This window comes from Cuculus canorus, chromosome 2 (genome assembly GCF_017976375.1).
Source record: "Cuculus canorus isolate bCucCan1 chromosome 2, bCucCan1.pri, whole genome shotgun sequence".
Taxonomy (NCBI): domain Eukaryota; kingdom Metazoa; phylum Chordata; class Aves; order Cuculiformes; family Cuculidae; genus Cuculus; species Cuculus canorus.
The window spans coordinates 140,652,281-140,676,031 of NC_071402.1; the positions used below are offsets into that span (position 1 = coordinate 140,652,281).

The 23,751-nt window shown below is 37.4% G+C and overlaps 1 protein-coding gene across 8 annotated transcripts in view; it reads right to left on the bottom strand.

The window, feature by feature from the left end:
* The window catches only part of NEBL (nebulette), a 257,190-nt gene that overhangs the window by 52,457 nt on the left and 180,982 nt on the right, over positions 1-23,751 (bottom strand). For 4 of the 8 annotated variants that reach the window (XM_054057765.1, XM_054057767.1, XM_054057766.1 and 1 more), the window contains 8 exons: positions 19,964-20,065; positions 18,288-18,389; positions 11,435-11,542; positions 9,787-9,891; positions 7,019-7,123; positions 5,381-5,488; positions 4,403-4,513; positions 1,420-1,530 (listed from right to left, as the gene is read on the bottom strand). The exons of 2 other annotated variants lie outside the window; for them this stretch is intronic. In XM_054057765.1, coding sequence (XP_053913740.1) covers positions 1,420-1,530; positions 4,403-4,513; positions 5,381-5,488; positions 7,019-7,123; positions 9,787-9,891; positions 11,435-11,542; positions 18,288-18,389; positions 19,964-20,065 — 852 coding nt within the window. The remainder of the gene's footprint in view (positions 1-1,419; positions 1,531-4,402; positions 4,514-5,380; positions 5,489-7,018; positions 7,124-9,786; positions 9,892-11,434; positions 11,543-18,287; positions 18,390-19,963; positions 20,066-23,751) is intronic. 2 more of the 8 variants (XM_054057768.1, XM_054057769.1) reach the window with 2 other exon arrangements.

Sequence of the window (23,751 nt, forward strand, 5' to 3'; positions counted from 1 at the left end):
GTCTTTCCTGAACTACAGCCATTAGGCAAGTGGCAGCACTCATCCATGACTACTGCTTTTTCCTCACAACATAAATTATAAATAACCAATAACCAGGAAACAAAATTAATATTTCATCTTCAGCTTATCCAAGCAAGGATGTACATCTTGCTCATCAGCAAATTATATTAAAACGTAATACTGAAATATTGTCCTTTTAATAAAAAAATTTAAAGATTCCCAGGCAGTGCTATTTCTAGTAGCAATCATTCTTTTTTATTTTAGTTTATTATAGTTTATCTCTGCCTGTGGAAAACAATTATTTTTTTCAAAATAAATAGATATAATTAAAATATTTTCTTACTTTTCCTGTTCATTAACTATTTTTCAGGTTGCACATTAGTTAGAAAGAGGAAGGAAAATAACCTTCTATTCAACAAAATGGTCTGATCTTACTGCATAAACTTACAAGAACAAGAGCAAAAGACTTTCAGTCTTCCATCTCTGTCTCACGCTGATGTGGAATTAAATATGATAAAACATGTCTCAATTTCCCAAATCACAGTTTTTTGCAAAATTTGTAGGCTAATCTTTTCTCTCCCCACAACCTCCAGCTCCCTGCTACTTCCCAGGCAACCTGCGCAAGCTCATCTACAGGAGCTGAAGCTGTGCCAGCTTTGGAGCTTGTAGCTCTGCTGAGCACACAGGCTTACTGAGCACAAGTTCCTCAGGGTGGTTGGTCTTCAAGAGACAGTAGACAGATCAAGGAGTCTTTTATTTCCAGCTCTTCATAATGGCACAAGATCACACACTTACATGCTTCCATGTAACCTCCAGAGCAACTTAATCCAACAAAGTTCATTTCTGAAATAAACTCTGGAAGGACCATCCACCTATCTGCTTGCATTGGATGAATCACAAGCTCAAGAAAATTCATTTCCTCAGGAGCAACTCTACTTTTGAAAAGGTTTTTCACAAGTAGAATAGTTTGTTGATAAAAGATCTTCCTAAAATGCCTGGCAGTCATTAGCAATATTTATTTTCAGATGGCAGGTATGTGACTCCAAAAAACTCAGAATCATTTCATTGACTTTTCTTTACAAGTCCATCAACAGTCAACACTTTTTCCCTTACAGTATTAATTATACTCCCTGAGCAAATAAATAAATGGAAAACTGAATCCAGTTTTATATGCTGTATCTACTGCCCCCGCTAACAATCTCCACTGACCTTCTAATTGCCTGAAAATCTGAAATATTTGTCTAAGTAGGTTTTTTCCAGCGCTTTTCTATACTCTTATATCAAAACATAAATAGACTTAGTTTTAGTAGATACGTATTTCAATGAAGATTATGTAAAAAAAAAGGAATATTTTCAGTACAGTAGAATACGAAGAGTGAATTTTCTGTGACATCAATAATATTGACTAGCATTACGTACCTCGTTTAGTATCTGAGCTGCATTTTTCACTCTAACCAAATCTGGTGTATCTTCAAACACTGTCATCCCTTTTCCTTTCATCCTTTCTTCCAAATCTTTTCTATACTCTTTCTAAGGATTTACCAAAAAAAAACAAAAAGACAGATTTCTCAAGTTAGTATCGTGTGCAAAATCTTGAGAAGAAATGTCATTTAATAAATGCCTGAAGGGTTTGTTTGCTATTTCTATGAAATATGAATTAGCTGAAGTACAGGTTTCAGAGTTAAAACAGAATTGGAAATTATGAACTCAAAAGGTACAATGATGAAAAAGTGAAAAAGTTTTAATGTAGTAATGTATTTTCCTGCCGTGCTCTCCTACCCAGCACTGGCATGTTGATTAGAGGCTTCAGTTCATCTCTACAGACATTTTAACTGCAGCAGTATTTGCATTTACAGACCAATATATGCTGTGCTGACATTTTTACCTCTGTTTCACTAATGGCAACACAATCAGCACGGATAGCCTAAACACTAAACTAGGACCCATTAAAATGACTGCTTGATAAATTATAATGTAGAAGCAATATTTCTACTATATCACTTCTGGGCCCCTCAGATACTGCACCACTGATATGATCTATCAACATTTAGCAACTGCAGTCACCAGGGTACTCAAACGCCCAGTATAAAATTAAAGGCACATTAGAATGTGCCCGTGGACATTTGGGTCTTCTTCGCAGTTCATGAAGGGCTGATGTAACCTCACTGAAGTTAAAGTTTTTTAAGGATTTTTAATTGTTTTTCCCATAACCAAGTTTAAGTTAGTTATTTTAACCACGGAAAACAGAAAAAAAAATTAAAAAATATTTTTCAGAAGGATTTATATAGACATGAACTAACACTCCTAATCGTGCATTAATTTTCATAAGCAGTAATGAGCACCTTTGTCTCAGTATAAGCTCTTTATTTAAACAAAAGGAAACTAGGTATTTTTAAACAAGCTTGTACTTATCATGAGAAGCACTTCCTACAACCAGCAGGAAACAATTTCAATTAATTTAGAATTATTAAATTTAGCTATCTCTTCTGAAAGTGTTGTGAATGTGATTCCAGAGGGGAAAGTTATTGTTTTTAAAAAATGCAAATTTTTTTTAGATTTCTCTACAGTGGCAAGGCGACGGAATAAGCTGGAATACAGCTAAGATAGTGTTTTGATTTTTCTTTTTTAAAAACAGTTGAACAAATAATTCATTTTTAATTAGTCCAAGTTCTCCTTCTTGTTTCACGAAGTATCTGAAGTTTATTATGAACTTTCACACAAAAATACTGAGATACATCCTCGACTGTGAAGTAATAAATCATTTTGTTGTAACTTGAAAGATAATGAATTTGACCGATGTAATCTTTGGGTTTTTAATCTTTTCCTTGAATGTGGGTATAAAATCATCTGAAATTCATGCAGTTATGCATTAAAATTCTACTTCCATTTTCTCATATTCGTCCTGTCTGGCTTACAAGCATGGTTTATTCCCTAAGTAATGAGTCATAAAGCTTGAAAAGGTAAGAATAAGGGAACATCTTAATGCATATAGCACCATGGAGGGAAGTTACATCAGAATTTTCAGAGATGAACATTTATATCACATCTGCAACTATGCATGCATTAACCGCTTCTGCGGACATGCAGAATGCAGCAAGATTAATTCAATGAAATGCAAGTATTTGCATTTTTCCCTAGTCAGTAGGCATACACGAGACGTACACATGAAATGGTACAGCACAGACTAGACCTAGCTTGAGACTTGTCTACCTAACAACCAACCTTATCAAAATAAAGTATTTATTAGAGGATGAAAAATATATAAATATATGTAAAGATAATCCTTTTTTATGCCATATGAAATCTAGCATAGACTGAGATAAGTTGTTTAAAGAACAAGGAAAGGAACAACATTCAAAGGTTTTTCATTCTAACATCAATTCATTCATCGGAACAACTGCAAAAACATCACTTCTTAATAGAATAAATATAAACAAGATTCTGTTAGCTTCTATATATCTATGCAATGGAAGATAGCTAGCAGTTCTGATATTACTAAATGTGAATTTTGCTGATATGTTTACTTCTCAATTGAGTCAAATAGTAAGCTTAATCAACCAGTACTCAAAACATGAAAACAGTTTTGAATAACTACGTAAAATACAAGATGAAAGGATTCTTAGTTATGGGGGAAAAAGTGATTTAATTTATAATGCCACAAACCACTGAAGATCATTGGATAAATATTAAAAAACCAGAGAGCATACAGAAAATAGGCCCCTTCTAATAAAATTTGCTTGAAGCAGATTATGTAATATCACAGCTATATTATGGAATACCGGTCCTCTTTATTTTCATCCATAACATGTATGATAAATAATTATTTCAATTAAAATAATCATTAGCGTTTACTAACAGCTTGAGGCATCCATATAACCACTACAGACTATCATAAACCTGGAATAATTGCTCAAAAGCAAAAACTGCCATCTGGACACCACAGAAATCCTCCTTTCCACTCCTTCTTCCGTCTGGAAAGCAAGCCCCAGGCCCTCTCCAAAACGCTATCAAACAGATGTCTTTGAAGCATGCCTAGAAGGTCACCAAATCGGTCTCTTTGACCCCAGGGGAAGAGAAAATTCCAAAACTGAGGCCCTCAAGGGAATGTTCTGACAACAATCCATTTCTGTGGAGTTATCCGACTTCTTCATTAACTCTGTTTTTCTGGTTCAGGTGTGCTGAGTTTTATCATTTCATAAGAAAACTTAAAAAATTACTGATTCTTAATACAGGATTTCAGAATATAATATGACACAACACAATTTTTACTCATTAAGTTCCTTGTTTGTTTAGCCGTAAAGTTAACTGTAAATTGTTTAGCACTCAGTAGCTTGTAGTGATACTGTTTATTGCTCATTTATATCTTAACAACAACAATAAAATAGAAATAAAAATCCTCCACCTCTTTCAGAAGGTTAGTGACTTGTTTTATATGCAGGAACTCCGGAGTCTTGTCTAAATCCATTGAGGGTCTTCCTTTGATCTCTTCTTCAAAATCTTTGCGATACATTTTCTGTTGAAGCAAAGACAATTCGTGGTACATGCATGCACATTTCCAAGTACATTTCAGAAAGAGCACTGTAAACAGACCCAGAAATGAGCCATGCTATAGATTAGTTACCACATTAATAAATAACTTTTTCATTCTTTTCATTACATAATCTAACGCACAATTTAGACAAAACTACCAAAGCATGATATTCCTAAAAAGAATTTTTAACAAGATCTATGAAAGAAACAATTTGATTGTAGAGAAAAGACAGGACAAATGGCACACAAGGTAAGGGTTTTAAACACATAAAAGTTTTAACCAAGAAGATGAAGTCATCTGTTTTCCATGAAACACAGGAAAAATAATGGACTGAAACTGCAGCAAGGGAGACATGGGGAAATACAGTCCCTCACAATGGGTGGTGAAGCACTGGACTTGATTGTCTGTGAGGTCACAAAACCTCCAGCACTGGAAGTTTTTAATAACAAGTTAGAAAAATATGGCCTGACATATGACAGCCAGTGCTGTTCTGGAGCCCAGGAACAGTCTTTCCCTTTTGCTGGGATCCCAAGGCTGAACAGGCAGCAGAACGCTTCAGTTAAGGCAAGGGATGAGACTGGGATTTGTGGCTTCACTCACTCTCCCCAGGGAACCCTCTATCATTAAAGACAGAATTAAAGGCAAAAAAGTAAAAAATACCTACTAGTCCTAGTGTTAGCACCAATGGCCTTATGGAAAAAAAAAATATAATAAATAATTAAGGCAGAACTGAGCTACCAAATAGCAAAAAGGACCACTGCTTCATCCATTTTCTTAACCTTAGTACAAAATGTCTTAGCTTCACTGTTGATCTACATGTTGCCAGTTCAAGCACACAGTTTTACTAACCTCACTTTGCATCTTTTGAGCCTCTTTTGAAACTTGATACATTGGTGTATCCACAAACTCCAGCATTGATTTGCCTTTCAGCTTTTCATAATCCTCTTTATACTTGACCTAGCAAAATAAAATAAATGCTGTTAGCAGCTGACACAATGTGACATCTGATTGCTTGCTATTGGTGACAGATAAATACCATCTCAGCCATACTTGGCTTTTGACTTGGAAGACTCCTCACAGATTTAACCTGTTGGAGAAATAGGGCAGCTAGACAATAAATTTTTTTCTGGAGTCATTTATTCCTTTGCTTCAAAATGTCAGACCTATAAATGGCAGCTGAGTTAGGAACATCAATCACAATCCTATAGACTAATTGTATGATTTTGATTGAATGACCTATGTCTGAACAGGTAGCAGTTTTTCAATAGGAACCCCTGTCATGTTTCCATTTAATAAAATTTGTTTCAGAGCCAGGCCCACAATCCTGTCTTTCTGTCTCAGGAGCACCATTCTGAAACACACTTTTGTTTGTACCTGTGGGAAGGCAAACTACTTACTCTAACTTTTCCCCTCTCAACTACCAATAAGGCTAGCAGTAAAATCACACTAAGAGGCACAGAGTTAAGATACCAGCATACAACATTTTGCTAAGTCCCAAAGCAAACATACTTTGCTTGGAGAAGCCTTCTAAATTCATTCATAGAATCATAGAATCACTAGGTTGGAAGGGACTCACTGGGTCATCGAGTCCAACCATTCTTAACAATCCCTAGACCATGCCCTTCAGCACCTTATCCATCTGTCCCTTAAACATCTCCAGTGAAGGTGACTCAACCACCTCCCTGGGCAGCCTCTGCCAGTGCCCAATGACCCTTTCTGTGAAAAATTTTTTCCTGATGTCCAGCCTGAACCTCCCCTGGTGGAGCTTGAGGCCATTTCCCCTTGTCCTGTCCCCTGTCACTTGGGAGAAGAGGCCAGCACCCACCTCTCTACAACCTCCTTTCAGGTATAATTGTAGAGAGCAATAAGGTCTCCCCTCAGCCTCCTCTTCTCCAGGCTAAACAACCCCAGCTTTCTCAGCCGCTCCTCATAAGACTTGTTCTCCAGCCCCCTCACCAGCTTTGTTGCTCTTCTCTGGACACGCTCCAGAGCCTCAACATCCTTCTTGTGGTGAGGGGCCCAGAACTGAACACAGTACTCAAGGTGCGGTCTCACCAGTGCCGAGTACAGAGGGAGAATAATCTCCCTGGACCTGCTGGTCATTCTCACTCTTTTGATTAAGGTGGGCAAAAACATTATTTAGCTTTAGTCAATCAGTCTGTGATATTATGAAATATTTTACAGAAACCATAAAGAAAACTAATAGCTACAAGTCCAAATATGATACTCAGAATGAGTAATATTTTATTTGTCTTCTCAAAACTAGTAATGTCTGAATTTGAGAAAAGCATTAATCTCTTTTCCCGGCAGCCTTCTGCGCTAGGTTTGGGTCCTGCAGAAACACTCTCCCATCCCCTCACTGGCTGTTTCTGATGGAATATGCATTGTACATCACTGTATTTTGTCATGCAGCTTTGTACTTTATTCAATCACTGTTAGAAACACTGCATTTTTCTTTTTGCAATAAGCATTTATGATTGCGTATACCTGACTTTGAAGCACTGCATTTTCTTTGTGATGAATTTGTTCAGCTGTATCCGGGATGAAATGATAGAAGCCTTTGCTTTGCTTAAATGATTTCTTATATTCGTACTGAAACAAAAAATACCCAAGAATGTTTTCACAAACAAAATCCAGAGGCTATGCAATTTAAATACCATTTAAAATAACTATGGGAAAAACAGCACAAAAGAAACTATTAAATTTGAATTTAAAATATTTTTATAAACTGAAAAAAGGATTAGATAAAAAAATAACTCTTGTAAGTTCCCATAGAGAATGCTTGTCCTGCTCATCCAAAAATCAAATGTTTATGTTCGCTAGAAAATAGTCATTATCATTTACAGTTAAGTGCAAAGGAAAACATAAGATGGTCTAGGTTTGCCTCCTAGTGGAAATATTTATAAATGTTACACAACAAAATCGTTTCTGTAGAGGAAACAAAAATTATCTCCATCTACAGATACGGACTTCATACTTTTACTCCATTCCTCAAATAATGACACAAAAATTGAAAAAAAAATTCTGTCAAATCAAATTTGGTAAAACACATCAACTTTTGCTGCACTAAACTACAGGCACCAGATTCAGTCTCTTAAGTCCTATTTATTCACCCTGTTCCATAAAATGAAACACATCTAAGTTCCTTTTTTTTCAGTTCATTAGCATCTCAAAGTCTCCACAATAGGAACAGATTTTAAATGTGCAGAATAATAAACTAGCTGTTGTACATATATCAAAGTTTTGAATTTTATGTCTATGTAGTTCATGCCAGAGAATTACATGTGTACCATACGAGGGGAAAGTGCCACCTTGTGAATTCTCTTCCTCATCAATATAAAGAAAGCAAGCTAAGTTTGACCTATCAGAATCAGCCTATTTGTGTCCAAACATGCCCATCAAGCTTCCCTCTTAACTGTTGGAATTTATTTCCGTGGAAGCTGACGTATAACAGCTTTGCATTGGTATTAGAGTATATGCGTTGCATAAAGTTGCACACTCTAGGTCAATCTGCAAACCATTTCAATCAACCGTATTAGTTTATGAGTTTAATCACTATGTTACAAGGTAACACACTGGAGCAAGTATAGCAATGTTACGCAAAAGATGAAGAGAAGCATAAAGTACAAGGGAGAAAGGTATACTTCAAGAAAACACAGACATACAATCAATCTTTGGAAACTAGTTAATGGCACAGTCAAGAAGACTGTTTCACAGAATGAAAGCAGACCTCATGAAAGATTTGATATGAGCTGTGGAGAGACAAGGAGAATAGATATTGGAAAAGCATGGAGAGAGGCAGGAGAGCCATGTTAAAATCAAAGACATGATATTGGGAGGTCAAATCTGAGAAGGATTTTGAAAATGAGATTTCTGCATAAGACAAATAGCTAGTGGAGATCTTACGGATTGATAAAGCACACTCCTTCCTGCTTGCAGCAAGGGAAAAAAATCTACCAGCCCTTGGACAAAGCAGACATCAGAGACTTAGTATTTATGCTGTCCTCAGAAAAGGGCATAGACAACAGGAATGAACCCTTCCTGGGCAACAAAAAGAAATAAATTTTGCAAGAAGTGAGCCGCCTTAAAGGGAAAGTCCAGGTTTCTATCTTATTAGCGACAAGATGACAAATTTATTAAGTTCATTCTGAGGGTGGTCATTTAATCAGCAAAAAGAACGCTAATCTTACCTTATGCTGAAAGGAACTAGAATTAGGCCAAAACACACATGAAGAACACAGGAAGTAAAGGCTATCAACTCATTTATTACATGTACAAAAGGGGATAGTGAGTGTTAGCTTCTCATATTGGAGTGAGACAGATAAAAAGCAAGCTTCAATTCACCAAAAAGCAACACAAAAATCAAGTACAGATGGGAAGGCTGGATTGTTTTGATTTTAGACATAAGCTTTCATAAGCAGGCACTGACTCAGAAGATGAACCAGTATGCTTCTAGTCATTAGGGCTAACCCTTTGTGTATGAAGCGTTTGCCTCCCACTGATGGTGAGCAATCTTCCTTCCCAATACCACCCACTCAGACCTTTCCACGGCAGTCCTTTGGCCTTTTTGTGGTTCCTGGATTAAAGACAACAAATACAGCTAACCAGCCTACAGGCACTGCACATGTATCATAGGTGCTTTTGGTGTGAGAGAGAACCTTCAGCATTACACAAAAGCAGGCATTTCTTACCCATTTCAGCATCGCACAGAAGCAGGCATTTCTTACCCATTTCAACCCCCATCACTACCCTATGTCAGACCACCAGCCACATCAAAGGGCAGGTCTTATTACGTGGCAGAATGGAGTACGTCTGTTATCTGACACAGTGTAGGAAGTCTCACACATTTAAGAGGGGGAAAAAAAGTTTATACAGAGAAGCTCTACGGGAAGCTAGCACTCAAGAGGCTATTTTAAGCAGAAGGCCAAACATTAAACTAGGCTAATGGTCACTTCTGTACAGAAGCTTGCAGATGAAAGCAATAAGTAAGATCATAGGCAAAATGAGATCTGAAAGGAAAGAAGTATCTTAGATCAACAAAGGAAAAAAACAAACAAGGTTTCAGACATATAAGAAGAAATGTTCAAGTACCAGAAGTCTGTGTCATTCCTACACAGTTCATTAGTTGTTCTAGCAAATGAACTATTGCTCCCTAAAAGCAAGTACCAAAAATGTATGTATTGTATAACGTCTATACATACTGCATTCCTTACTACATATGTTTTTTACAAATCATTCTTATAAAGGCAACTTACATCACTATGTGTTTTGCTGATATTTAAAGCGTGGTTTAAATATAGCAGGTTTGGTAGATCAGAGGCTGGATCATGTAGGCTTTCCAAATCTTTCTTGTAGTTCACCTGGAAAGAGAATTCAGATTATGTAAAATAAAGATCAACAACATAATTCACTGTTTCATATTGCAGAGTGGCCACTTGAAAATAGAAAGCATTAAGCGCTTGCCCGAACAACCTCTATCAGCCACTAGATGGTAGTAATTTACTAATATTTGGAGGAAAAGTCAACAATAACAGAATTCATTCTACTGCTCAAATTTTTTCCTCAAAAAAGGACACTTACAAGAAAATCATACTTTGCATGACTTTTCAGACTAGAAAAGAATTATTATTATTGATCTTTTCCCACCCCAAAAAACTTAAATCAAAGGTATCTTCCGCAATACTTTGACTTCACTCATTTTAAACACTGTTGATTCTTGTTCTTTTTCTCTTGATTCAGGAATTACAATAACTGTCCAAATAAAAAAGTTGTAGATAAGTTAAAGGGAAGTGCTCTTGGATATTCTAATTCATACAGACTGCTTTCAGCAAAGATGAGCAATACAGTCACCTAAGGCAAAAGATCATCACTTGATGAAGTAGTGGAAGATAACTTCCTATTAAGACTACAGTAAGATTTTCCGTACTTCTGATTGCTGGATGTCCATTTTTACAGGAAGAAAACTAGCTACCTTGCCTATCTTGGATGACAAATCTTTTAAACCAACACCTTTAGTCAGTTCCATGTGCCTATCAAGTTCTTAGGCAGACTGATTTAGGCAGACTACAAATGAACAATACTCAATTTGCAAATCTCTTATAATAACAATTACTTCAGTTAATGTTTTACTAAACATTTATATTTTGGAAACAATTACATATTCTGTTGGACCGTTCCCAGACCTGGCCTCTGCTGTTCCCATTGGGTGGTGCCCTACACTTTGGAAACACCGGACAATAGAATCAAGGCTTCTGTCCTGGCTATCCCGGATCACTGTCTCAAAGAAGAGCTCGCAGTTTTTAGCATTAGATACACTGTTAAATATATCATCCCAACAGCATTATCATATAAATGTGTTTTCCAATCTGGCTCTAGCTGCAGGTACACATTGCTGAATCTAGTCACTGCTGTAACTTACAATGCTATTCAGAAGATCAACTGATAGAATGAAGTCTGAAAGACAGACATCAAAATCTGAGCTATTCATGTAACCTCCTCCTGCAGCTACTGGAGAGATATCAGTACTTCATTCCTCTAAAAGACAGGCATCTATAATAGGTCAGAAGAACTGCCCTCTAGACCTGTTTATTTCTTTCCCAAATACAAAGGGACCAAGCATAAGGCAATTAGCTCAGAGTAAGCAGCCATACTTTTTGAACATGAAGTTAAGTGAGGTGAATCTCATCTAACACAGTTGTGAACAACTCAGCAGGTCTTACAGAAAGGCTTTGTTAGAAACAGAGGAAGGAATGGATAACATGGTGTATCTGCTACACAGACACTGCATAGCAGAGACTGCTGCTGAAAGTAATTCGTAAAATGGAAAAAGAAATTATGCTTGAGAACAAATGTTAGATTTTTCAGGATGTAAATGCATGTAAAATACAAAGCAAATACACTTACATCACTTGCCAAGGTGGATGCAATCTGTGCTTGCTTGAAGGAAGCACTCTCAAGAGGATTGTACTGGTGGCTCTTCATTTCCTTACTGAACTGCTCTTTGTATTTCACCTTCCACCAGAACAAACATATCTAATATTAACATGTAGATCTTAAATAAGGCACAGATAATTCAGACTACAAAGGAGTTTATTAAAGGCAATTGCCTTATCCATAAATCTTTAAACAATTAAGATGTTTAAAGAAGCTCAGTTTAGCCACACCTGTTACTGGTTTGTGCTGGTTTCAAAGCAATTTTTATGTATCTGAATTTTACGGAAATAAAAAATAATACTAAGATTATCATATGTGATTACTTATGCTGAAAGATTTATAAAAAAAAAAAAACCAGAAACAAAACTATATGATTCATCTGATTAATAAAATAAACCAGAACCTTTTGACTCACAATAGTTACTTACTCGCTGAGAATCTTTCAATTCATAATTGACATTAAAATCATGTTTTTAAAGGAAAAAATTTATAAGATAAACTTATTGTAAAACTTGTAAAATCTCTCATAAATTTTTCAGCCACTTGAAAGCAGGAAGTCAGAATCAAACTCCCCACTCAACCATCTTCCCAACACCAAGTCCATGTGTCACTTGTACTGTGCTAGGCTGTCACCCAGGTCTATTTTAATTCTGCCAGAAATTTTCCACAAGACCCCAAAGAATCTCTCTATAATACGGACAATGTCCACATCATTACAGAGTTAGAAAGCATAACTAAATCACTGCCATCACTTTCACCCTCTTCTTATTCAAAAGAAAAAGGGGAAACAGCAACACATACAAGAGGAAATAAGCAATAAATAAATGCTGAAGTAACAGCATTAAAAGTAAACAAATCACAAGAATTCCATAAAACATGCTGAAGAACTTAATTCAGAATCTGAAAGCATGAAAATCAACAAACACTAAATCTCTCCCCTCTGCACCCCTTGTTGTGTGTGATCATCAAGCATCTGCAGACTTTGCATACACATCTTGCTTCTTTCCAACAGCTGGTCATAATGGAGGAGAATAAAGTTCAGTCTGAATTATGCTGCTTTCATTAATGTTAGTCAGACACCTGATATCTGAGCCTATGCAACATCCATTATAATTTACCATGCTCTGCATTAAGTATATACATGGCTTTACCCTGCTTCTTTTTCCTCTGTTCCCACAAGAATGTTTAATAAAGTGATTAAACCACCTCAAACAATATCCTTCAAAAATCTTTTTTTCTCAGATTTAGTTGTTGGAAAAATTTTCTTCTTCCTTTTTAGTTTTCTTTGTCTCAAAAGAGATCTCAGCATGATTTAGCTTACACAATTTCATTATGTTTAGCCACAATGCCCAATAGTTCATCAGTCAGGATAACAAGAAGCCAAAACCAAGCCACCCAAACAGAAACTGTTTATGTTCAAGATCTACATTATGACTCCTGCACTTACGTTAATGTTTCAAAGGAAGAGAATTCTAAAACACTGTTAGCTTTAAAGAGAAACTTTACCTAAACACATGATAAACTTCATAGTCTTTCACACTAGCTCTAGAAAAGAATATCTATTGCTTTCTGGTAGATTCATCTGGTTCATATTGTTTGATATTTGCCTTGGCTTTGGATCAAGTGCAAAAGCATATATCTGAATACAAAGACACTGCCTTTGTCAAAGGCAAATCCATATTCAGTACGAGTAGTAAAGGAATACATCAGAGGGGTTTTCTCTTTAAAAAGGTGTATCCAAAACCTGTCTTCTGATGAAAGGCAGTGGTGGCATATGTGATTCAAAAAGCCTCCAAAACCAGGGATCAAGTTAACAACATGAGCAAAATTGTCTTTTACTGCTTGGGCATCATGTCACATAATAATAACATCACGCACAAGAGTTTAAATATCCAGCTACTGCAGGCTGTCTTCTGCCGAGCAAACAAATAACCACAAACTGTGCACAGAGACTGAAGGCACAATGTGGTCCTTCATATTCTTGTTAAGTGTGAAAGCATCAGTGCCAAGGGGACCTCTCCACACGACTGGCTTGCCATCTTCCAGCTGCAGTAGTTTCATGACATTTTTTTAAAAGATCCTTTTAGGAATACATATCAATCCAGAGATTCTAGCAATAAATCCTAATTAGTGTCATTTCAGATCACATTGCTGCTGAAGGGAAGAGGGGAAGCCAGTGAACCCAGTCTTCACAGGGCCATGTGTCCTAATGCCTGTGTGCTGGAGGGTCCCAAATTTAAGGAGATCGCCCACCAATCCAACTGTAAATGTTCCTGTTGCAGTAAGGAATGTCTCGGTACCTCTAGTCCCTGCCGCCTCGACTGGCTGCTCTGCTTATTGCTTTTGCTCTCGTCCTCAACACCACTGCCCATGTCGCTCTGGGGCAAAACGGAGACCCCACAATAATATCAGATGACCCTGGCAGTATCTCAAGAGCACTTCCAGTGGTAATTTAACTCTGACTTGTCATAGGGGATTCATCTTATCCAAAGCTACATAGGCATTCACCTTCTCTTTTATCAGTATTTTCCTGCTTCTTTCTCCCTGTTGAAACAAAGCATGTGGTGGGAGAGGGAAAAGAGAGACGAGCAAGCCTATGGATGAGTCACAGTGAAGTAACAGACACAGTATTTATCCTTCTTTTGAACAGAAGAAAGTTATGAATGCAGTTTAAAGAGGAAAAATACGTCTGAGAGAAAGGGTTCTGACTGGAAAAAAAGGGGAAAAAAGTACTTCAGTGATGTTTCTAAAATATCTGAAGGGGGGAGGTCTTAGCAATATTACAACATGGTGGAAGAGCAAAGAAAAAGTGGGAGTAGAAATGACCACTGTTAGTGGAAGCTTATCTACAAATTTCATCATTAACCAAAAGCTTTACTTTAATGAGAGTTTGAAATGGTGGCTACTTGCTTACCATCTTAATTAAAGTCTTACACTTGTTTATTTTTTTTAGAGAGCACATAGTGGGTGTTAATTTAAAAGAAATGTGTGGGGCTGCTCTCTAATTGTTGCTGAAGAAAGAGCAGACTTTGCAGGCATTTAACACAACAACATACCTGAAAAACCAAACTGGAATTAAATAAGGCCTGGATAAACAAACTTCTCATTGGACTTGCACAAAACCTATAAAAGTCAGAATTGCAGCTGGACAGAGCAGTGTCTTTGAAGCTTTGCAGCAACATTCCTAAATCAAATCTGTAGTTCAAAGCTGTTCACACAGGGAGTGTTCAGTTTCAGAAGTGGATGACATCACTCACTGTTCAGATTTACAAAGAAATGACAAATATTGAAACATTCAACCACTGGGATCCCAGGATGAAGCAGAGGCAGCTAAAGCGTTTCCTCATGACCATATGAAAACAGATTAAACAAAAGGAAAACCTGTCAGAGCACATAGACACTGAAGGAAATGTAACATAAAAATTTAACATAAAAAAAAGAGTTAAATTAAAATATTGGTTGCTAAAAGCACTAGCAGAGTTTAAAACAAAGACGGAGAAAAATCTTAGGCTCTTTGTATTGTTACTGATAATCGCAGAGAAGGTACATTTTGAAAAACATTCTACCTCTCACAATTTTATCCCTGAAACAATAAGCACTGGATCCAACATAAAATACAAATACCCAAAATTGTTCATCATAAACGCAATTATTGAACACCATAAGAGGAATACTTCATATAAGCAGCTCTTTGAAAAAGCTAATAAAATGCATTAGAAGACATAAAAAAGAAATAAACAAGAGCTTGTTTTCATGAAAAACACAAAAAAATAACCCAAATTATAAAAGGCACATTCAGCAAATCAACAAACTCCATGTTTTCACAAGGGCTAACACAGTTTCTGTTTTAAATTTGGTTTAAAACCAACAGAAAGGGGTTACCGCGTGCTGTGGGTAAATATGCTAGTCCTAGGAGCTATTATTTTTGCTGCTGCTGCTGTCAAAAGCTTTGCTAAACAAAAAAAAAATATATTTTTTCTAAAAAGAGGAAAAAAAGAGAGTACACTGATTTTTTAGAGCTTTGAGTGCCAGTCAAACATTAACACTATTTTCTTCGCTTTCTTTGCCTTCCTGTTTGCCTTGATTGCTTCCTCCCTTCGTTACACCCACACTGCCTGACCTCTTCTTGCTCCTGTTCTCTATACTCCCTAAATTACCTACCCATATGCACCACATTAAAACATGTTATCATCTTCTCTTCCCATTACATCCATCAGAATTGTCAACTTTGCAAATTTACTGTGAGGGTCAAATAACTAATATTTCTCTGCATGTTGCAGCTTATAGATTCATGCTATTAAGGGAGATTATAAACTTTCAGCACAAAAAGTTTATAACACTCCTATTTGCTGAGAAACAAATGGAAATCCTAAAAGCCAGAAAGTCTGGAGGCAATAAAAATATCGTTAACTTCGCTATTTTTTAAATCTCGTAATTGTTACAATCCTGCTTTAGGATCCTTGCATAAGGAGGACTGACATGACTGACCCACATTTTGGGCAGCACAGGTGCATTCCTCATCCTGCCCCTCCACTCTGCCCTTTGGACACTGGGGTCATCTTCATTTTTCTGTGCTCTCGATTTATGACCGGTGCGTCTAAGCGTTACAACAATTCAAATAATATATAAAAACATTAGACAACTCATGGCCTCTACCTTCCCTCCAGAGGAGCTGGGGAATTGCTGAGTGCACCTCCCCATTGCTGAAAGCATTTACAGCCCCCGTGCTGCTGTATGGAGCCGGATGGCAGGGGAGCGTCAGGCTTAAGCACTGCCTCCCTTTCTAGAAGTACATGGTCCATCTCACACACTGCAAGTAGCCACAACAGTGTAGAATAAGAAGAGGACAAGAGAAGAGATCCTGAAACTTGGATCCAGGCCCAGTGGCTGCAGAGTTTGGACCACCAAGGTTTAGTAAGAATCTTCTTTACAAATGAACTGCAAGCAAGTTGCATTTTGTCAATTGCTCCTCTCTTCCTGCCACATCTTCTGCACTATTTAGACTCTCTAAAGAAGTTAAAAATGCACATCGAATGCTCTCTTCTGAAAAACAATCTCAGCTGGAACTGCTGTCTTCCCAATCCCTGGCAGTGAAGACGCTCTATTGTAAAGCTCTTGCAGATGCAGCGTGCATTGTCCAGGGGGGAAATCACATCTAATAAAAATGAGATAAAAAGTGCATTGCTGAAGCCTGCGATGCAGCTGGCAGGTCACCAACCTGCGGGACCCTGTGATTCAGCTGCTATTTCTTGATTGTTGCAATTTTTGGCCACAATCTCAGGGCTTAGTGAGATTGAGAAGGCTATTGGAAAGGGATCCATTTTGGTGCCATCTGTGACGCCAGGCAGCTACAAGCCCACTAGATGCTAAAATGGGCTGCAAGGACATGAGAGCATAGACAGCCACTGAGTAGATATAAAGGATGCCACACACTAAACTCAGATATGACCCCTCTAAAAAACCAGACAGCTCCCTTTCCTTTAAGTGACAGCAGTGTAGGTCTCACTCCTCCTAGAGAGCGCAGATTGACTTCCAAGCCTGCACAACGCTAAGCACAAATGAATCTCTAGCAGACTTGCCCATCAGCAGAGGAATAAACACATGATCAGAACAGAAGAAAGAAATCTATTTGGAAACCACAAACCAATTTTGATTCTGAACACATCATTAACAAAGCAATAAAAAAATGTATTGTCTTCTTTTTCACTTTGTGCAGTATTAATGCTTCAAAGTTAATGATGGTCCAGAGTGAAACAGGAAATCAGCTAGAGAAGTCTAAGGACGATGTTTGGTTACAGCAAAAAGAGCTCAACCTCTTGCAAGCAGACACTGTACTGTTTTGCAGCTTGTTCTCAATTATACATTATTCGCATTTTATTCTGGTTCTAGGGTAGGCATTTACTTGCAAAATCACAAGCGTTTGTTACCCAATACTGATTTTCAGACTGTTATAGTGTACAGGGAGGAGGTTCGAGTGCTGGGAAGACTGACATGGCCTATTCCAGCCAAAGGGCATTATCCTCCTACAGGAGGGCAGAATTTTTTTCCTGGGTTTACAAAAGCTCTAAGTGTAGCCTGACAGGATTACTAGTGAGGATTATGCAAGGCACTATTAAAGAACTATTCTAGAAAAAAAGAAAGAAAAATAAAAAGAGGTCAGCAGTCAAAAACCCCTTCTCATGACATCAGGGTGATCTGTAGTAGAGTCTTATGAGTAGATCTTACCAGTAGAAGACTCATGGGAGGGAAAGAAGGAATATTTGTGTTTTCAGCTTTCTTTTTAGTTATGGACTAAAGTAATACCTCAATTTTTCCTTTTTTTTTTTTTTTTGAGATTAATATATAACAGAAAGTGTACATAAAAGGTTCAACTTCAGGGGGAGTGAAGGCCGATGGTTTACATGTCAGGCCAAATTCAGATCCCATTACTCACATTAGCAAGCAGTTACAAAAAAGACCTCAGTTCATTCAGTGGGATTAATCACAGGGTAAGGTTCCTCTCAAGCTGAATGAGTAGCAAAATTTGCCTCTAAATTACACACAGTTAATATTCTAGAAATCCTAGATAATCTGTGTAAATACACACCATCTCCACAAAATATGAGTTGTAACAGTCAAAGTTCATTGTATTTTTGCATAAAAATGTATATTCTGTTTCCTAAGAATCTTAAATTTAGTAGTCATTGCAATAATGTATGAAAAGAGTTTGAGAACATAATCTTCATGTAATTAGAGACAATCATCTAAAACTCTAAATATTTTCTTGCATTACTAGGAACAAGCAATCTGAATGAAGTCATTGTAAAAAGACATAGAATCTTACTTGGCTTAAAAGTTTTGAAACTCCTTTAGCATGTTCAAAATCTGGTCTTCCAAGTACAGCAGGCTCCTTATTCATCTTTCCTCTTCCTTTCTTGTACTCAGCCTTAAAAAGAATAATATGAATCACTATTAAATTGTTTGCTTTTGTTTTATCAAGAGAAATGTAAGCATTTAAGCCACTAGAAAAAGTTCCATTTAGTGATCTACATAGACATTACTTTCAAAGCTGTTCTAATCAGCCCTGAAAAAACAACAAAAAAAGCTGTTCTCAAGGCTTCGGCATCTTAACAACATCTTATTTATTGTAAAACACAACACACAGCATTCATGAAATTCTATTTTAACGAAACGCATAGCTTAAGCTCAGGAAATATTGCTCTCCCAAACAAGGCAGAGTGAGTTACAGTGGCTCAGCATTTCTTAGGACAGGGTCTGCATTTAACATAAGATTATTTGTAGCAGCTGAGAGTAGTCTTGAAGCATAACTAGGTTGAGGGGCAGCTTTCTTGAAATGTAAAGGTCAAATTTCATTCTCAGTTTTACCACTGCAGCCTTGCTGGATGTCAGTGAGGCTGCAACAGTGTAACAGAGCGGAATTAGTCCCGCAGGGCTGGTGTTACGTGATCTTTCCAGCTGAACTGCCTCCCATGCAAATCACTGCAATTTTTTTCCACAATGCATTAGAAAATAGCACAGATGAACTGACAATAGGTGTTTCGCGATATCACAAACTAAATTACCCGTTGCCTAAAATAGGCTCCTTGCATTACTCAGGCACTGTGAATCAGCAAGGACACGTCATAACAACAGACAGAAAAATAAAAGTCCCAAAACCACTTTAACACAGAGGAGGCTGGAACGGCAACTAGTAAATTTAGGTTTTGAACATAAGACTTACTATTAAGTTCTTGGTGTTCAGAAAATCCTGAATATTCAAAACGTGAATCTTGGGTCCCTCCATAAGTGCCTAATCAGTCTCACGTGAAACTATTGGCTGTTACTTAAAATCTCGGCTCAGGGCTTTTAATATATACATTGTTCTAATTGTCTACAATAAAATATTGAATTGCATCACACTTTGCCGCATCTCATACTGCTCCTTGATCTATCCAGTAGCAGATGTCACAATGGGAGAGAAAATAATTTGAGAGAGGAGTTTGGGGAGAAGAACCCCCATGCAAGAGGCAGCACAGCTCTCAGAAGGACAGCAGGGAACTGCACTTCCCTGTCACTGCCCATCGAGACGGGAGGAGGAAGTGGAATCCTGGGATGCAAGCTTCTCTTGCGTTGAGGTGAAAAAAGCCTTGGTATGTCTTCTGAAGTGCAGTATAGCATACGGGCATATAAATTATTTTGAGAGGTATTATTGTGAATCAAGCTGAAACAAAACCAACTTTAGTAAGCTTAACATTGTCTTTAGATCAATGACCGAAAAATGCAAGTGTCTTACTGTCAGCATCAAAATAGAAGAAACCCATAACTTCATAACATACCAGGCAAGGGTTTGTTTTGTGTTGGGTTTGGGGTATTTTTTCAATCAAACCTCCATATCAGATTTGGGGTTGCAGGTTTTCTGCCCAGGACATTTGAGAATTTCAGCAGCATTCTGAACAACCTTACTGACATTGGAATAAATAAAATCATGTCTAAAAATTACAGAGTGACAAGAGAACATACATCACTTATTATCTTTGTTATCTCAGTTGCTATCTTTATGTCTGGCCTGTTCAGCACTTCAGTGTATCTATGAGTATCTTGCACACCCTTCTTATAGGATACCTGTCAAAATAAAAATAGTTTTGTTTAAAACAAACAAACAAACCCATTTGAAGTTTATAAATAATCTTTGAATTATTTACCTATTCAGCCATCAAATTCAATAGAAGTTGGTTTCACATATTCCAACACAGTCCTGATGTACAGGGACTATTTAGGAAGACTCACACATAGGTTAACAGGATAAGGGAAGAAATTTAGAAGCATAAAACACAATATTAAAATGAAAAATAGTTCTACTTAGAAGCATAGCAGAAAATTAAAGCACTGCAAAGACCTAAATATTACATTTTAACATTAAATTTCAGAGGGCTTCTAAGAATACAGCATTTTTATTATGCTGTGCTCTTCTTTGTGTAAACTACCCCCCTTACGATACTGAGCACTGCTGCATAGGAGATTGCACCTACACTAAACAGAGACAGCAATTCTACCACAGTCAATGTCTTTCTAACAGGCAGCGCTGTAGCTGATATGTAATTCAATGACATAACTCCATTCCACCATCCCCCATTTCCCACAACTGCACTTATCTGCTCCCTTACATAATCATGGAAACAAGAGGGCTGAGTGTTCCAGCATGTGGAGTATAAGACTGAATCTTTCTGTTTGTGCAGAAGTCATTACTATAATGAATGGGTTCAGAAACTTTGGCCAGAAAGCTAAACCACAGGTAGGACAGTCCAAACATTCTCCATTTAAGAAAGCAATCAGAGGAACAGCATAGACCTGAGGGATGCTTCTGAGCTCCAAGACCACAAGTCATCTTTCCTTTCCCTCTCTGGGGTCTGTATACCTTTTCCTCTTCCTTGCTGTAGCACAGGTGCCAATCTACACCAGTTTCCAAGAGCTCTTACTGAATTACTCTGAATTATTAAGAAAATCATCCCTGGTATTCAAAAGTGCCAAAGAAATTGAAATTTTAGGCAAAAGTCAGAAAACATAAAATAAAGTCTACAGGGAATAGAAAGCATCAGAATAATTCCTGCTTTACTGGACAGTCTTTTAGATTTTCTGGTCTTTAACAAAGTTAATCAACCTCTCAAGATTCTATTTCACCATCAAAAAAGTCCTCAGCCCAAAGCTTTGTTTATAACCTCTGCATCTAGCTCCTATTTCCAACATAAAGTTCTACTCCAGGTACAATGCCACTGAAGAAATTCAAATATAATTTGTAGAAATGTTATTGAGAAGAGAAGAGAAGAGAAGAGAAGAGAAGAGAAGAGAAGAGAAGAGAAGAGAAGAGAAGAGAAGAGAAGAGGGAAGAGGATAGAGAAAGGGGCAGGTGAAGGAGAAGAGGGAGGACAAGGCAAGGCAAGAGAAAAGAAAGGACCTTAATTTTTGGCAAATACTTTACAAGCAACAGGAAAGTAATTTTGTATCCATATTGCTTCAGACAGGTAGACAAGCTGAATAGGCTTCTCTGTTGGCTGCTTGCCTACAAATCTTATAATTTTTAGCCTACAATGAGTGACACATAAGTGTATTCATTGATTAAATAAATAAATAAATAGATTGGATGAATACAGGCCAAAGTATCCTCTACCAAGAAAATAGAAACTGTTTCTTACAGCTTGTTAAAAACACTGGAAGTTGTGTTAGGTTTAGATTTCCTCTGTTTTTTTAAGAAACTGGATGTACAGACAAGCATTTACAATTCAGGGCTTTACATGAATTTAGTTAATTATATGCTGTTCATCCTAATGACCACATGAGGTGAGGTGAAAACCACAAAGGCAGCAGAAACAGGTTTCTGAATAGCACCCTATCATCCATGTAAATTGCAAATTAAAGGCCAGCATATGTGCTCAAAATAGAAATTAGAAACGGAGTGAATTTAACAACAGAGAATCAAGAATAGTGGTGATAAAGTTGAGGAAATGTGGTCACTTATTGCTCCCAAATGACGTGATCATATAGTACATGAAATAATGGATTGTGGTTAATTTCAAGAGGAAAGGAGGTGGGGAATAAGACAGTGACAGTCCTTTATATTTCACCATTTTCAATTATATTAGATGCAAGGCCAATTGCTATAGCTTTCCCTGAGTGAATTATTATTCTTCCTGCACCTAAACCAGTATACCTATTACTTATGTCTGAGGGAAAGTCATCTAGCATTTTACAAATGTCTGCAATATATATTTGCTCCATTCTGCAGCTTGTCATACTCCAGTGAGAATAAAAATGTTATGCAGCAGAACAGTAGTTTGTCAGAGGTAGGCCAAAGAAAGAAAAAATATGTTTCCCATTTCCTGAATAACCTCAATCCCTGGATGCTGACCCTTTCCCACTGGGACAGTGTGCTGGCCTCTATTACACAGCTGCTATACTGTTCCACCTAGCGATATTTTTTTTTTTCAATAGTGATATGTTAGAACAGTAAAACCAGAGCTATTCCAGGAGATGTAGACAAGGCAAAGCAATCAGCTTGGTGTGTGCACCCTTCGGCACCAACAAAGTGAGGATAAGCCTATGAGTGGGGAGAAAACAAATTCTGGTCAAGCAACAAAAGAAAGGAAACAGCAGATGCACCCTCAGAAGGGGTTATCTTTTCTCCTGAGTTCATTTAGCCCCTTACCAAGAGGCTCAAACTCTGACTGGAACCTCCAGATATTACATGATGCCCTCATTCGATCTTCACTTCAAAGGATTGCTCAGGCTGTACCAAAAAACATCACTAAAGCCTCAAGAATTACTCCTTTCTGTGAGGTCTACAAAACACCTGCACAAAGTAGTCTTTGTATAGAAAAAAGTAATTGAGATGCTGACAACTGAAGAGCAGCAGGGGAAGGCCTAAACGGAGAGTTACAGCAGATCAGTGGGAAATGCGAGGGAGAAAGAAGCTAGAAAAAAGGCAAAAAAATTGTACCATCCATAGTTTTGAAGCTGCAAATAGTAAATTACAAATAGTATCTCAATTTAAAGTATTTTTCTACCTCAATTTGAAATTACAATAAAAATTGTTTAAATTGTTAAATATATTTTAATAATGATAAATATGATCTGAAAAAAACACGTTTCTCATTTTTTATCCCAAATGTGATTACATACTCTAAATTGCCAGTAGTTTTTGCAAAGCATGGAAAACATTCAAGGCTTGCTCTTAATTATCAGACTAACCGTAATTGGGCCAAACCTCCGGCTCTTATAAAAAGGCAGAAAGTCCACTGAGAATAGACATGCCAGTCTACCTACTCCAGCTAAGGCTCCCGAAGATGTTTCACCTTTCATGATGGTGCCAGTGCACCAGATAGCACTACAATGCTGCAAAGTAAACAGATTTCTAACAAGGCTGCAAAACATCTCAAGCTGTCAGTCAACAAAGGGAAACTTCTATATAACCCTAGCACACTTAGGTGTAAAGCGCTCAGACCTTTGCTGCAGTGTCTTTTCTTCTTCCCTATTCCAATTCCAAAACTATTCCAAGCTACAGGGAATAAATCATTACGATACGCAAAAGCAGTGATGAACATGCTTCACCCTCTTGAGATGCCTACACGGAAATCAGCAAGGAGTTGGGCACGCCTATCTGCAAGAGAATTTGTCTTTTACTCTTTGACACTCCTTAGTATTTCCTAAGAGCTGGAAATCCACTAACTAATGGCCTGTCAGCTGTGTCTCTGCCTCTTTTTCTCTCATCTGCACCTTGGGGTCCATCAACACTAAGAAATTACTAACTGGTGACA